This window comes from Clarias gariepinus, chromosome 3 (genome assembly GCF_024256425.1).
Source record: "Clarias gariepinus isolate MV-2021 ecotype Netherlands chromosome 3, CGAR_prim_01v2, whole genome shotgun sequence".
NCBI classification, from domain to species: Eukaryota; Metazoa; Chordata; class Actinopteri; order Siluriformes; family Clariidae; genus Clarias; species Clarias gariepinus.
Genome location: NC_071102.1, coordinates 16,072,109 through 16,089,340, shown reverse-complemented (window position 1 = coordinate 16,089,340; position 17,232 = coordinate 16,072,109). Strand labels below are relative to the sequence as shown.

General features: G+C 36.4%; 1 protein-coding gene across 1 annotated transcript in view; it reads right to left on the bottom strand.

The window, feature by feature from the left end:
* The window catches only part of il1rapl1b (interleukin 1 receptor accessory protein-like 1b), a 448,430-nt gene that overhangs the window by 293,854 nt on the left and 137,344 nt on the right, over nt 1-17,232 (bottom strand). The window contains exon 3 of the mRNA XM_053492140.1: nt 6,804-7,083. Coding sequence (XP_053348115.1) covers nt 6,804-7,083 — 280 coding nt within the window. The remainder of the gene's footprint in view (nt 1-6,803; nt 7,084-17,232) is intronic.

The window sequence follows — 17,232 nt, the reverse complement described above, 5'->3', positions numbered from 1 at the left end:
AGCTCTTGTTTAGGTTATCTTGTGCAGATTAGCCTAGCTTGTTTAGCTCTTGTTTAGTTTATCTTGTGCAGCCTAGCCCATGTTTATTTTAGTTCTTGTTTCATTAACTTCTGTTTAGTTCCACTTCCAGGAGTCAGTAGTGTTACTGTTAGTGTTTCTGCCTTTTGTTTTTCTTATTAAAAGATTCAAAGTAATTTACCTCTGCATATTTACCTTTTCTTAAGCCCACACACAGAACCTGTGATAATTGTGTACTTGAAATGTTCTACCAAATGTCCTTTACTAAATATCATTAGTTTTAAAAACCTGTTGTGATTTTCAGTAAAAATGTATCAATTCTGAGATTATTTGGTTGTAATAAATGTTCATTGTGATTCAGCAAAAATTTTCAATTAGGAAGAGAATGAAGAATTTTTTTTTTATGTGTCGGTTTGCGTATCTCTGTGAAGCTAAAGTAAGAGAAGAGGAGGAATCAGATCCTTCCCCCCTGCTTCTCATCTTGCACTGTAACCCCTCCTCCTCTCCTATTTGAGTGTCACACACTTTAACTGAAAAACTGTTTTATCGGAAAAGTTAGCAAGGAACATTGCTAACTACTCTCGCATGAGCGCACAATAATGAATCACTGCTGTAAAAAAAAACCCTGCACTTTACCTTTGAAAAGAATTGCGACAGAGCAGTGTTTGTGTAGAGCTGTGTGTGTGAAGGGACACGGTGTTCAATGAGGCACGCTGCAGGCTGACACACACAGAGAGAAAATGGATCTTTAAACTCTAACGCTTTACATGCGCGCGCACACGTGTGTTATAATAAACAGTACACGTGCGCTGTACATACAGTAGGTACTCAATCGGAATATGGGTTTTACGGGCGCATGGTGGCAGCATTTGGGTTTGTGCGTTTGCTGGCTTTTACCGCTGAGTGGCGCTACATAACTGGACTGACGCCTCGGGCATTCAGTTCATTCTCTTAAAGATTAATGAGCCGCGCTCCTTTGGAGCGGCAAGTAGTAGCGGATAAAATCAAGTTAAACATTGTAGGTAAAAAGAATTCATAATCACAGTACTACAATTATGGTTCTAATGTAGAATTAAATTTAAATTAAATCTTAAGATTGAATTTAAGCAAAATAAGCGTTAAAGTGAGCGTTTAGATTTTATCATGTGTAATCAGAAAAGCTACATGTGTATGGTTTTGTGACATCTTATATTTTGTGTTCTTTAAATTTGTAGATTTATTAACTAAAATAAATGACCATAAAATTAAAACATTGTTAAGATATTCTACTGTCAGCAGATGTCGATGTCATTCAGCCTTGCTTGTGTTTTTGCGATATTATAAGAATGAAATGCAGGAGGCTGTTATGATCATCATAATTTTCTTCAATAAATAATGACCCCTGTTGCGCTGTACTACTGCTGGCAAAACCTAATGAAATACAAGTGAAACATTAAACGAATTTACAATTAAAGTACTAAAATTACAGTACAAATTTAAATTAAATATACTATAAGTGTTTCTTATTTGCATCAAATTTCAGCAAAGCAAATGTATACTTTTAAATCTAGGCTTTAGATTATATCTGCATCAGAAAATGCTTGCCAGATTAATGTGCAAAAACTCTATAATAAAACGTAATAAGACCACATAGCCTTTATGAGACTTTTATTTAAGCGCACTCACAATGACGCAAAAACGTTATGATTTTGTAAATGTTTGAAAGCAAACAGCGTGCGCTGTTCTGTATTGTTTTTGGCGAACTTAAGCAAGTCAGAAAATTTACCGAAACTCTGTGTATACTTGCCTCATAGACCTGTAATAATAAAAATAATATACTTCTTAAAAGCAAAATATCTGCTTTTATATAAACTAATGGAAAAAAAATTAGATTATATAATTCGTATGAAAAGTGGATTTTTGGCGCATCCACTGCTGAGAAGACGACGAGATGACATGATTACCTTCATCACTACAGCCGAAACCAAATAAAGCACTAATTTATCAATAGATTTTTTAAATGGTCAGTGTCAGTCTGCTTGCTGTTTTTCCTGATGCATTTATACTCATTAGTCTACTTCTGCCGGTGTGCTCTGGAAAACTTTCAGCGCTTAACTGCGGTTAAGCGCTGATTAGACTACAAAGGGAAACGAAAGAGGAGGATCTTAATGGCAAATCAAAATTCAGAGCCCAAACCTTATTTAAATTTAATTAACAAATATTATATGTAAAAAAAAAATAACCCAACCAGGTGTTCATTTGTAAATGACCCACTACATCTCATGTGACCCAACATGAGCAACACAACAATGTGTTTAAGGTACCCGAAATAACTCAGAACTTAAATAACAATAAACAGATACAGAGATACGCTATATAATCGTTTATACTTTGTACAAATAAAATTGTCAGCTAGTGAACTTGATCTAAACAACATTTAACCAATGTTTTATTTTTTTGACTCATTATTGTACAGTACAGTAAATATGAATAGCTCTGGTTCAGATTTTTCATGTTTGTTGTGTAAAGTACTCGTGGAAATTACCATCACTTTTGTATTTCTTCGGTACATAATTTTTTAAATGACTAAATTGTATTTTAAAACTGCGGCGAGTGAAAATGTCACTTTGCGCCACTTGGCGGTCATTTCACGAATGACTTTGAAATGCAACTGATTTATTGCTGTCGCTTTGCCGCCGCGTGCGCGCGGTGGTAATAGCCATTCCAATTGGGTACCAACTGTACAAACACAGAATAAAATATATTTTACGCACACACACATGGTCACAGTGTTGTAGGAAACAGTACGTGCATGCAGGGATGTTAATTATACCAGTGAGAGACGAGCACTAAGACCGAGCAGGTCAAAACAAGATGCGTGATAGTCGGTACTTGTAAACCAAGACTTGCTCATTTTTCAAATTAAAATTTAATACAAATCTTTGCTTTGCATGTTATAAATGCTACTTAATTGGTATTTTATTTCCCTACTTTTAAATTAGTAAAATAATGCCAATATTTTGGTTAATTCAGTGGGATATTCTAAAAAGCACTGTTCTCAAACTTCAGTACTGATCTGCTTCATACACTTATGGCTCGCTTTAATTTAAATCATAATTTATTTATTAAACAGTCTGTCCTTTATTTCACTGATTTTCTGCTCTATACTTTAATCTTCTTTGTGAGAAAAAAATTACAAAGTTTAAAGGGAACAATTATAATAATAAAAATGCATTTATAATAATTTATAAGTCTCATGTGTCACCTGCTCGCTGAACTTTCTAAGAAGGAAATGCCTACCACACATCTATGCTTTCTGATAAAGATTCTGTAAAGGTTTGGTTAAATTAGCATGAATGGTTTAGGAGTTGCGAACAGAATAAAAGTGACAATGACATAAAAAGTGACAACGACAATGCCAGTGATGGCAACCCAACATGATGGATAGTGATCCCTATGGTTTGCATACACTTCACAGACAGGCGACACAAAAATGTGAAATATACTATGGTGTTAGTTAAAGAGGTCCTATTATGCTTTTTCAAATATTTTCTTTCATGCATGTGTCATGTAGCTGTATGTGAACATAAACTGTCTGCACTGTCTGTGACGCTGACAGTGCACGATAAATAAAGTTTTTGTCTATTAAAAAAAATAATCGGCTCACATTCGCCTAAATTCAATTCAATTCAGTACAATTATCAGTGTGAAGAACTTTATTTTATTTGATCTTGGTGACAAATTTAACTTGCAAAATATAAACTTACCAGCTACAAAAATTAACAGTAGATTATAATAATTGTTGGAAATACTAGGATGCAGCCTGACAACTGAAAAGTCCTTCTAAGCAAGGTTTAGTTCACTCTGAGTATTGCAAGTTTGTAAAATAGCAGCAGGACAGCAAAAGACACTCCAGAGGGTTTCAGTCCTCGGTCACATTTAACAGAGCTACAAGAGCTTCCAATTGAATTTTTGTCCTATCACTTTCACAAGCAAATATGTAAATTTATTTGTGTAAAAAAAATTAGATCTAAGTAATTTTTTTTTTCACTCTACTCAGACTCTCATAGACATGCATACACTGTATAAAATGTTAAGCCTTGCCAACAACAGTAAGGGTATTTTGACACACTGTGATTAAAATGTGATATTAAAAGTAAATACAATTCCTGGAGAAAGCTCTAAAAAATATGGGAGAATAGAGAGAATTTCTTAAATAAAATAGTGTTTTTTTAATAGTTGAATAAAAACTGCTAATTTCTAGGCCCTAACATCCCTGAGCTTTGGCTATTAACTTTTCCTGTGTGGGTGTGTGTTGTTTAGCTTGGTTGTCTTTGCAATGCATGTTCCGGCATGTCTGACTCGCACAGAGAATGCAGCCCCAGAGTGCAGAATGAATGTGTGAATGTGTTTTTTTGACAGGTCCTAAACAACCCTTAATAGCTTCAAATTGGTTAGACCAAACTTTTCCATTTAAAGTTTAAACAAGACAAGAGACCTGGCTCTCTGATTTGATATATACTTTTAGGGGGTGTGTGCCAAATTCTATGACTCAATTTCTGTATCATTATAAGGGTCACAGTCAATAGTTATCCAAGCTAGTAAACCTGACACCTAAAGCCACGATGCAACAATGCTACCTGCTTAACCAAAATCCTCACTAAGAAAGGAGCTATGACTTCATTAAATTATTCATATAAGTGAACTAAGTACTTAAGTTCTGTACTCAGTACTGATCTTTGACACCTGTGCCGATCGGGAGAGACATAATCTCACACAAACATCTCTGGTATATTCAAAGAGGTGTATAAGTCATAGGTCAACACCCTGATTAAATACTAAATAATTACAGTTAAACCTTGGACTGCGAGCATAATTCGTTCTGGAAGCATGTTAAAACACGTATATCAAAGGACCTTTCCTCATAAGAACTAATTACAGTAGAAGGAGGGGGAGGGCTACTGTGTAGGAAGACTTTGTACTTTTTGTGCGCACGTGTGTGTGTTTGTAAACACACACACTAACGAAAACACTGTTCTTTCAAAACAAATTCTTTAACAAGAAAGCTTTATAATGACACTCGCACACACACTGCCTTACACACACTGGAATCAGTGCTTTCTGACAGAGAGAGAAACTGGATCTTTACCAAGGAACCTCTCTAATGATACTTTCTTTTGCTTTACGAGCACACACACAAATGTGGTCACCATGCTATAATAAACAAAACATGCACACAGAACACAACATGAACACAACATGTTGCCTTTATGATTGACGCACGTGCACTGAGATTGAGCATGGAAGACAATTACCCATAATCATATAGTGCGTGAGAAGAACCATTGGCTCAGTTGTGATAATGTGACGCTCAGCTAACAAAGCACATGTGTACCACTTTTATATAGAGACCTTGCTCGTTTATTAAGTTAAAATTTATTTAAAGGTTTTGCTTATCAAGCAAACGTGAAAGTTACTCACAATCCAAGGTTCGAGTGTATGTGGTCCTATCAGTGACTTCTAACTAGGCTACACGAGCTTAGGGGCACAAGGGATACATCAGATCACAAAGTCACGTGTGTATCAGCTGTGATGGACTGGATTATAAATCAGAGTGTTCTAGTGCCTTGCACAGAGTGTTCCCAGGACCTTGATCAACCACAATCCTTATCAGTGCTGGCTGAATGTATGGATAACCTCAGTGAGACAGAGGCAATGATGGGACAGAGAGATTCTAGCAGCTCGATGGCTGCACAATGCAAAATTGGACATTGACATCTTTACCACTAGAATCCATATACTATGCATGCAATCCATATAGAACCTTGGATTGTGAGCATAATTTGTTCCCGGAGCATGCTTGTATATCAAAACACTCATATATCAAAGTGAAATTTTCTCAACAACAAAAAAAAATTATAAGTCACTTACGCCTGCAGGGACCGAAAGCCAGCCCTTACAGTCTAATTCCAAAGAAAAGCCAGTGTAGCACAAATGCCCAAAATAAGTCAATGCTGGCCACAAGTTAAAGACAACAGAACACCCAGCAGACCACAGTCTGCCGCATATGGGGCCTAGCGGGAAAAGTGCCCAAGGCCTCTAACCCAACTTTCAAACTTCCTTGATTTCAATCCGATCAAGCACCAACACCATACAAGTCTCACCCTGTAACACACAACACCCAAATAATCTGTCACCAATGTACTGATGCCAGACACCACAGAACACCCTGAGAGGTATTATGGAAACTGAGTGGCCAGACCTGCCCAGGGAGCAGACAGGGAATCCACACAATATCAGACATAATATTTTGCTGATTTGTGTAATTCAACTATTGCTAAATCATAATTTTAAATACAAACATTTAAAGTGTGTTCCATGTCTACATCTTCTTGTCTCTATAGTAATTTCTGATGAAATAAGGACGTTAAGTCTTGTTAGGTAGCCTGATGTATGATTTACAACAAATAAACTTTTCTCTTCAGTGCATCATTCTTAGAGAGATTAGAGCCTAGAAGAGTCAACGTACTGTAGAACAGTAAATACATCAAAACAAACAGATACATAAGTGTAGCAATCCACCTCTCCTGCAAAATGTCATCATGCAGCTTTCATTAGCAACTATTTTTCAGTCTATTGTATTTTTGTTTGCACAGCTGTGCTTTCATCTCAAAGCTCAAACACATCTATAATAATCATTAGTACAGAAAACAGTACTTAGTTGTACCAAGTTAATATGGTATAAAATAATTTCATCATTTATATTTTAAAGTCTCCCAACTTATAAGAATGTTTTTGCTGCTTACCGTAGCACACAAGAGTAGTGACCAACATCCTGCAATTCAGTTGGTCTAAACCAGATGGAATCCTCCTCCTTGATCATTCTGATCCCGTCAAAGGTGATGGGCTCCTCAAAATCCCCATGGCCCGCACTTTTGTACCACATCAAGCTGAGGCCGGCACTCTGAGCGTGGGTATAGTTTGCTCGAATATATCCATAAAACAATGCACATTTAATCCTCACTGGTTCACCAAGAAAAACTTTGTATTTTAAGTAGTCCACTGACCAGTCAGTACAGCCGTCCACTGTTAATAAAACAGATAGGGATATATTAGTAAAGTAAAATGCAGTAACAAAAGTGATAGTGCTTTAATGCCTTTAGTGTTTGTAAAATAAGAAAATGTAAAAAGTTTACTGTTAAACCTTTAGCAAAGAGTAATGAATATTGGGAGTGCTTAAATGATTATAGCAGAAAACAAATTTAATTAAATGTAATCATTTTAATATCTATCATCATAGAACAGTAAAAATCACAAACTGTATACAGTAGCAATATCCATTTCTTTACTGTTAACATTTGGGACACAAAAGGTGGCAGCTCTGTGTGTGTGTGTGTGTGTGTGTGTGTGTGTGTGTGTGTGTGTGTGTGTGTGTGTGTGTGTGTGTGTGTGTGTGTTGATGCTGCCTGTAGCAGTCTGTGGATTGATAGCAGTTAAGTGAGCATCCAACAGAGTCTGAGCAACAGCACCAGCTGTGACCCAGTATGAGTAAGTGATGGCGAGAAAAAGAGAGAGAGCATGTGAGGAAGTTTTTCGATCTGGTTCAGTATGTGATTACTCAAGACTAAGGAGGTGACTGGTTTTGCTTTTCTATATTTTTTGCTGATTCTATATACTTCTAAAAACTACAGTACTTCCAACAGAATTTCTTATCCATAAAAATCTAAAGAGGTTTTATCTGTACATTGGTCAGAATTTGCTCTTTCAATATTATATCTCCCAAAACCAGTCTCAGAAAAAAATCCTGTCTGTCTGTCCAGCCAAAATTTGTCACAGCTTTACATTAAAATGGCTGAACAGAATTTCATGAATCTTTGGCAGTACTTTGGTATTTGCCTGCAGTTAAACATGTGCCCAAAAAGAAATCAAAATGTTGAGTAAAGTTGAAGTTGCAAACAAAAAGTTTTGACAGTTTACTGCGCATACCTCAAACTGTGGTCGAGTCTTAAATCAACCGCTAAACTTTAATAAACCAGTACTTAGATATTAAAGTTTAACCTGCATAAGTTTAACCTGTCCAAAGGGAAATCAAAATGTTGAGTGAGAGTAATGTTATGAACATGTCAGATTTAATAATCAACTTTAAAATAAACTGCTAATACTGTAAGCTACTTGCTCAATTTAAACACATACCTGCACCAATCAATATTACTTAAAAAAACTAAACTAAATATTATACTAGGATAAATTTTTATTTCTAATTAGCTTATTTTCACTGCTGAAATAACAGTGCTAAAGTGATATAATTGAACTTCAATGCACTGGAGTTGTTTTAAAACAAAACCTCAACTTTATCTGATCTACTTTTTTAATTTCTCAGCTGTGAGTCACCCTCCGATTACTGAACAGGAAGTGTATTTGGCTGACAACGAGAGAATACAACTTAGCATATTTTTAGCTTTAACCTTTTAACTCTTTGTAATAACTGGGACACAATTTCAGGCTGGGAAATCCCACACAAATCTAGGCCATCCTATGCACCCAAATAAATTTATAAACCACAGACAGCCTTATATTTTAAAGTTTATATAAACTGTTTTTCTTGTACCTGTCACTTCTTCTGCTCTAGTGTTACAAACAAAACTGTCACCACCTTGGTGCAAAACAACCACCTCATTATAATTAGATTGTTCATAATCTAAATAAATATGTCTTTATTAATTTATCTTGAAATTATTTAGATTTCCAAATTAGGAAAAATGCAATATGATAAAATCTAATAATTTCTTCTTATTCTTCTTCTACAGTCACAGTCCCTGGCTAAATCTGATGTGTGATCACTGTAACAGAGCTAGTGCTAGGTTGATTGTTTCCACCCTTATTAGGAAAAAAAGATTTAAACCTCACAAACAGGCAGACAATTTTCTAAAATAATAATGACCACATTATAATAAAATATTTTTTTTTAAATCAAACAATAATATTAGACTTATTTATGACTCATTTTGTTTAAGTCTGCACTATAGCTCCTGTCTCTCAGCTTCCTTTCTACCTATATAAAAGAATTAGATTTTATTTTGTCTGAAACTTAGCATACTGTATCTGTTTAAACGCTTTTTTAAATAAATTTTCCCAGTGCTCCTGATGGTCACTGGGAAAATTCATTTGAAAAAGCGTTTAAACAGATATATATATATATAATATATATATACATATATTACATATTTCAATAATTTGTCAAATGCATGAAAGTCTTATTTTGCTCAGATAATTTTAATGCATTTTATAAAAATTTATGTATTCGTTCTCCCATCCAAGGTTCCAATTTAACATGCTAATGTGAAGCATTACTACAAACAAAACCTGAACTGTTTGCTGCTCATCTAGATTTTTGTAAGCAAAATTATAATTACAAACACCAACAAACAGACTGGTGTGCTAAGCAAGACCTCACTTGCTTTGTAATCGGCCCACACAGCAAAAGGAAAAGCCAAATTTAGTTTACCATCTAAGACTCATTTTTTTCTGTAGGCCAGACAGCAATTACTTGCTTCATCATGTTTTCCTTTGAATCAGCCCTTCTGCTTTATCTCTTTTATTGTCCCTTGTTCTAACCCTCTCCTCCTCACTTCTCTAACAACTGGAACAACTGGTGAAGGCAGCTATGTGAATAATCATTTGGTTAGGCTGATAGTGTAATTGTGGGTGTTCTTATTTACAAATTGTAAAAATGTAGCAAATATTTGACAGAGCAATAGGCATTGCCCAGTATTCAAAGCCAAAATGTTTGAAACATTTAGTAAGCCACATTTTAGTAATATGTAAAATCTCAGATGAAAAACTTCTATTCAGTGAATGAACTGTATCATGCATTGTGGAGTCAAAATAGATTAGCCTGGGTACAGAACAGGGACTTTGTAATTGTCACAGAATTTGCTTACATTTCCCAAACTTGTCTCACTACCCATCTGCAAAAGAAATTGAAAATAGGAATGTAAATGCATTTAAAATGCTGGAATCCGGATACTTAATAAAGTGCTATAAGTCTTTGTTGCTATGTCAATGGAGAAAGGCGGAAGTGGGGGGGGAGGGGGACTTTGCTAATCAAGCTATGGCTAATTAAGACTTGTTTTGCGTACTGTAATAACTGCAAGCTGTGACAGAAGTCTGTAGCTAAAACAAGCAATGGCTAAGATGTACAGTATAAAACACAATTTCCCAATTATCACAACTGTCTTCTCTACTTGCTTGTAATAATTTTATAATATAAACACACATTAAACTGTTGTAAAACTGCCACCATCATATGTAAGTGAGCTTGCATAAAATTGACCTAATACTTTGTGTTAAATAGCAGTTAGAATTTTGACAATAATATTCCTGTTCAGATATTATTATATTTCAGTGGATATTACCCTAGGTCACCTGCAGGGGAGCAGGAAAACCTTTATTCAGCACTTTATATAGGTTACCAACCTGGGGTCCAAGTCTACTCAAGAGGGGCAAAGATCATAGTGGGTGCACATGTTAAATAAAATCATAATTACAAACTTACAGTCTAGTTAAAAGTTTGCATATAGTGGGAGCCACGTCAAACAGCCACCATAAACGCCCCATAAACGCCCCCATGGTAATTCTGCTTATATTCTTTTTCTTTCTAAAAAAATGGTTGCAATGCTGTATAATCCCGCCAGATGGAGCACTGACTGCTTCAGTTAACTGCAGTGTCCAAGCAGCCATATACTATATTCAATATATAACATAACTTACATCAACATAGTCTCATAAATAGATAATGTGGTAAAAAAAGAGGGAGAAAAATGATTAAGAAAACAGATTTAAATCACTTAATACACAACGCATGATGCTTATGCTATTTTTTGTTAATTAATTAATAAAACTACTTATTGAAATATTTTTCACGACATCCTTAACAATCCTTAAAGACATGGTAACATCTATAATTTATCTATACTGGTCGTCGTAGGTACGGAATACAAATACAGTATTTACAGTATTTTACATTATGGTGTATTTTATCTACAGTGGTGTGAAAAACTATTTGCCCCCTTCCTGATTTCTTATTCTTTTGCATGTTTGTCACACTTAAATGTTTCTGATCATCAAACACATTTAACTTTTAGTCAAAGATAACACAAGTAAACACAAAATGCAGTTTTTAAATGATGGTTTTTATTATTTAGGGAGAAAAAAAATCCAAACTTACATGGCCCTGTGTGAAAAAGTAATTGCCCCCTGAACCTAATAACTGGTTGGGCCACCCTAAGCAGCAATAACTGCAATCAAGTGTTTGCGATAACTTGCAACGAGTCTTTTACAGAGCTCTGGAGGAATTTTGGCCCACTCATCTTTGCAGAATTGTTGTAATTCAGCTTTATTTGAGAGTTTTCTAGCATGAACCGCCTTTTTAAGGTCATGCCACAACATCTCAATAGGACTTAGGTCAGGACTTTGACTGGGCCACTCCAAAGTCTTCATTTTGTTTTTCTTCAGCCATTCAGAGGTGGATTTGCTGGTGTGTTTTGGGTCATTGTCCTGCTGCAGCACCCAAGATCGCTTCAGCTTGAGTTGACGAACAGATGGCCGGACATTCTCCTTCAGGATTTTTTGGTAGACAGTAGAATTCATGGTTCCATCTATCACAGCAAGCCTTCCAGGTCCTGAAGCAGCAAAACAACCCCAGACCATCACACTACCACCACCATATTTTACTGTTGGTATGGTGTTCTTTTTCTGAAATGCTGTGTTACTTTTACGCCAGATGTAACGGGACACGCACCTTCCAAAAAGTTCAACTTTTGTCTCGTCGGTCCACAAGGTATTTTCCCAAAAGTCTTGGCAATCATTGAGATGTTTTTTAGCAAAATTGAGACGAGCCTTAATGTTCTTTTTGCTTAAGTGGTTTGCGCCTTGGAAATCTGCCATGCAGGCCATTTTTGCCCAGTCTCTTTCTTATGGTGGAGTCGTGAACACTGACCTTAATTGAGGCAAGTGAGGCCTGCAGTTCTTTAGATGTTGTCCTGGGGTCTTTTGTGGCCTCTCGGATGAGTTGTCTCTGCGCTCTTGGGGTAATTTTGGTCGGCCGGCCACTCCTGGGAAGCTTCACCACTGTTCCATGTTTTTGCCATTTGTGGATAATGGCTCTCACTGTGGTTCGCTGGAGTCCCAAGGCTTTGGAAATGGCTTTATAACCTTTACCAGCCTGATAGATCTCAATTACTTTTGTTCTCATTTTTTTCTGAATTTCTTTGGATCTTGGCATAATGTCTAGCTTTTGAGGTGCTTTTGGTCTACTTCTCTGTGTCAGGTAGCTCCTATTTAAGTGATTTTTTGATTGAAACAGGTGTGGCAGTAATCAGGGCTTGGGGTGACTACAGAAATTGAACTTTTAACTGTGATAAACCACAGTTAAGTTATTTTTTAACAAGGGGGGCAATTACTTTTTCACACAGGGCCATGTAGATTTGGAGTTTTTTTTCTCCCTTAATAACATAATCTTCATTTAAAAACTGCATTTTGTGTTCAATTATGTTATCTTTGACTAATAGTTAACGGTTTTTGATGAGCAGAAACATTTAAGTGTGACAAACATGCAAAAGAATAAGAAATCAGGAAGGGGGCAAATAGTTTTTCACACCACTGTATTTCCATCTCAAAGTCATGATTAATAGAGACAAGTCTCTTCAGATCCTTCTGCACTAATTTAATCGTGGTGTAAATTATTAACGTATTGATGCATTTCACTTAAGGACAAAATAGACCATGTGTCTGTTTAATATTTCTTTTAAACAGCTGTGTTCATAGGTTTAATCAGCTATTTACTAGACAACATTGAAGCACTAACGGCTAAAGTGACACTGGTGTGTGTGTGTGTGTGTGTGTGTGTGCTCCTGCATTCCTCAGGATTGTCTGAGCCTGCTTTGTTGTTGCCGTTTTCTCAAACATGATTTTCCAAACTTGCCGTTTATAAAGATTCAGACAGACTGAATTTAAGAATGCACCCCTAGGAACACACACATACATTAAAGAGCAAAACGGAGATGCACATTCACACCTCTGACCATCTTTTGTCTTGTAAATAAGTATCCTCATTCACCTTCTAATCCCCCCCAGCACACACACTCTGTACACTGTTGCTATGTTTGTTAGGGCACTTGGTTATACAGAGTACTTTAATGTATAAAGCACTTACTTCCTTGTTTTGTTTTATTTTAAATATTGAGTATTACCTTATTCAGCAAAAGAAACAAATGTTATTATTGTGTAAATTGTTAACGTATTGATGTCTTTTAATTAAGGACAAAAACAGACCATGCGCTTGTGTTTAGGACTGATGCTGAACAGCTGTGTTTATAGGTTTAATCAACGATTTACAAGACGACAGTTAAAGCATTTGTGGATGGAGCTGTGTCTGTGTGCGCTCCTGCATTTTTTCCGTTGGCTTTAACACAAACACATTTGCGCAGTCATGTCTAAAGAACCCCGCGCCATAATGGGTCACATAATCACAAACTAGCACAGATGCAAATAATCAAGTGTTTAACTGTTGTTTTCATTTGTTTGTATGACAATAATACTAATTATTAATATTATTACTGATTAGCCAACTCTTTGACTAATTAAAACAATGTCGTCTCCCATTTTTTGCCCATTGAAGTAGTTAGTTCAAGTAAATGTTATTTTAAATACCCAAACAATCCCCCAACAATTAAAACACACACACATGACTTTAAAAATAAAATGTATTCTTCCAAAACTAGTCAAAGGTAAAACAGTAATTTGTGTAAATACATGTTGTCAGTAAAATACCCGGATAACACCAGCTGCTTATCAGTCTCTATCTGGTTCTTTTATATTAAAATATCAATTTTAAAAACTATTAAAGATGGAACCGTTTAGGTGTCTGTTTCACCCAAAGTATCAGACGTTTTGTAATTCTATGTTCAGAATATAGACCTGACCAAACATCAATCTAAAGATACAGTTAGTATATTATGACTGAAATAAAGCTCACATCGGCGTGTGTTTTGCCAGCGTTTTTTTTTTTTACAAGTACAAATTTGTGTTTATTGTATTTCTAGGAAGAAAAAATCTCTTAACTATCTCATATCGATGCTTGCGTTTATCTGACTTTAGACCAAAACCCGGCAAAGTGACAGAGCGCACACGCGCGCCGCGGGTTCACGGAACATTTTACATTCACTAAAAGGCTTATACACAACCACATTTCAGCCATTCACACACATGCATTGTGCTGTGTTGTTGGTACAGACTTTCACTTTTCATTTCCCCTTTGATCAAAATGCTCCTGATATGAGCCGACACGAGCAGCTTTGTTTCAGTCATAATATTCATCTATCATAAAGAGGGATGACACACACTTGCTGATTAAACACTGCATTTTTTAAAAGTAAAAGCGCGCACGATGTGAGCAGCTTTAATTAATAATGATAAAAATAATTATTCAGTGCTGGACAGAAATTATTATTCTTTTAATTATTATTATGTTCTTTTGCCGTTTGTGTTCAGCGTTGAATGATTATTTGAAATTGAAGAGCTTCGTGTAGGTTCATGTGTAACCACTGTGTGTGTGTGTGTGTGTATATATATATATATATATATATATATATATATACAGTGGTGTGAAAAACTATTTGCCCCCTTCCTGATTTCTTATTCTTTTGCATGTCAAGAAATCACTTAAATAGGAGCTACCTGACACAGAGAAGTAGACCAAAAGCACCTCAAAAGCTAGACATCATGCCAAGATCCAAAGAAATTCAGGAACAAATGAGAACAAAAGTAATTGAGATCTATCAGTCTGGTAAAGGTTATAAAGCCATTTCTAAAGCTTTGGGACTCCAGCGAACCACAGTGAGAGCCATTATCCACAAATAGCAAAAACATGGAACAGTGGTAAACCTTCCCAGGAGTGGCCGGCCGACCAAAATTACCCCAAGAGCGCAGAGACAACTCATCCTAGAGGCCACAAAAGACCCTAGGACAACATCTAAAGAACTGCAGGCCTCACTTGCCTCAATTAAGGTCAGTGTTTACGACTCCACCATAAGAAAGAGACTGGGCAAAAATGGCCTGCATGGCAGATTTCCAAGGCGCAAACCACTTAAGCAAAAAGAACATTAAGGCTCGTCTCAATTTTGCTAAAAAACATCTCAATGATTGCCAAGACTTTTGGGAAAATACCTTGTGGACCGACGAGACAAAAGTTGAACTTTTTGGAAGGTGCGTGTCCCGTTACATCTGGCGTAAAAGTAACACAGCATTTCAGAAAAAGAACATCATACCAACAGTAAAATATGGTGGTGGTAGTGTGATGGTCTGGGGTTGTTTTGCTGCTTCAGGACCTGGAAGGCTTGCTGTGATAGATGGAACCATGAATTCTACTGTCTACCAAAAAATCCTGAAGGAGAATGTCCGGCCATCTGTTCGTCAACTCAAGCTGAAGCGATCTTGGGTGCTGCAGCAGGACAATGACCCATAACACACCAGCAAATCCACCTCTGAATGGCTAAAGAAAAACAAAATGAAGACTTTGGAGTGGCCTAGTCAAAGTCCTGACCTGAATCCTATTGAGATGTTGTGGCATGACCTTAAAAAGGCGATTCATGCTAAAAAACCCTCAAATAAAGCTGAATTACAACAATTCTGCAAAGATGAGTGGGCCAAAATTCCTCCAGAGCGCTGTAAAAGACTCATTGCAAGTTATCGCAAACGCTTGATTGCATTTATTGCTGCTAAGGGTGGCCCAACCAGTTATTAGGTTCAGGGGGCAATTACCTTTTCACACAGGGCCATGTAGGTTTGGATTTTTTTTCTCCCTAAATAATAAAAACCACCATTTAAAAACTGCATTTTTTGTTCAATTATATTATCTTTGACTAATAGTTAAATGTGTTTGATGATCAGAAACATTTTGTGTGACAAACATGCAAAAGAATAAGAAATCAGGAAGGGGGCAAATAGTTTTTCACACCACTGTATTGCATATATGGAATGAAATCTGAGATAGTTACATATACACACTGAATGACGCATAGCTAGTATGCGCGATCCCTTGCGCCATCTGCTGAGAGAAATGAGAATTGCAGGTAACAGCATGACTGGCGCGCAGGTGTCAGCAATTTCACGTAAATAAGAGCAAAATAGCTTTATACTGGTTTTTACTGGTGCGATTTTGAAAATGTAAGCATGCTCACAGATCTAGAAAAAGTCATGAAAGGAGGGTCCTGGAATTTGATCAAGTGTATAATTTTCTTTCCATTGCGGTCAAATGACCGGTACTTGGCAATACTAGTGTTAACTTTTAGAATAGACAAATATATTATTTTTAAGCATAATATCCTTGCTTTTTCAATATACTTTGTCCATCTATCAAAAAGCTTTCATATTCCCTCTTGAAAAAATGTTTAATCCTTGCTTGCGAGCCACCAATGCACCGCTGTCTTCACCTTTTTATTTAAAGTAAATACCTAAAAATTAAGTTTTTGCAGTGTCGACGGTGTGGACAGAAGTGTGTGGATGTGCATCGTCATGCAAGATCAGAACGGCTAGGCTTCAGCTCATTAATAAGCATCTCACTGTAAAGAGTGCGGTTGATTGTTAAATTTTTTTTCCTAAAAATGTTTCACTACAGGCCCTTGAGAATCCCAGAAATTTGTAAGGATAAATTTTCCAGCTGATGGTTGACTTTTGATCGTTTTCTTGGCCAGCATTTGAGGATGTTTTTATTACATATTCTTCTGTTTACTTTCAGGCTCGTAGTAATGATTCCATGTCTTATTACCAATAATGATTCTCTTTAAGAAACTTTGACCTTCATTAGATCATCATTCCATATTTGGTTTACCGATACCCAACACTTCTGTCCATGCTCTTGCATGGTTGTTTCAGCACCAGGTACACCCTCAGACCACAAGTGGGGTAACCAACATGTTTACACGTGCACTGGAGAGACAGTAGCCTTGAACAGAAAGCACTATGCTATACTCATAAGCAATTCTACTATACCTAGAGTGCAGATATTTTTTTACCCATTCATAAGTGTGGAAGCCATTTTTATTATCAATTATTTATGTCAACCTAAATGCCAAAACAAAACATATATCCTTCTGTGGCGGCAGGGTTATGCACTTCCCGCGCCCGGAGCAGATGAGCTAAAACAGAAAAGGGGGCGGGGCGCCACAAATCACCGGC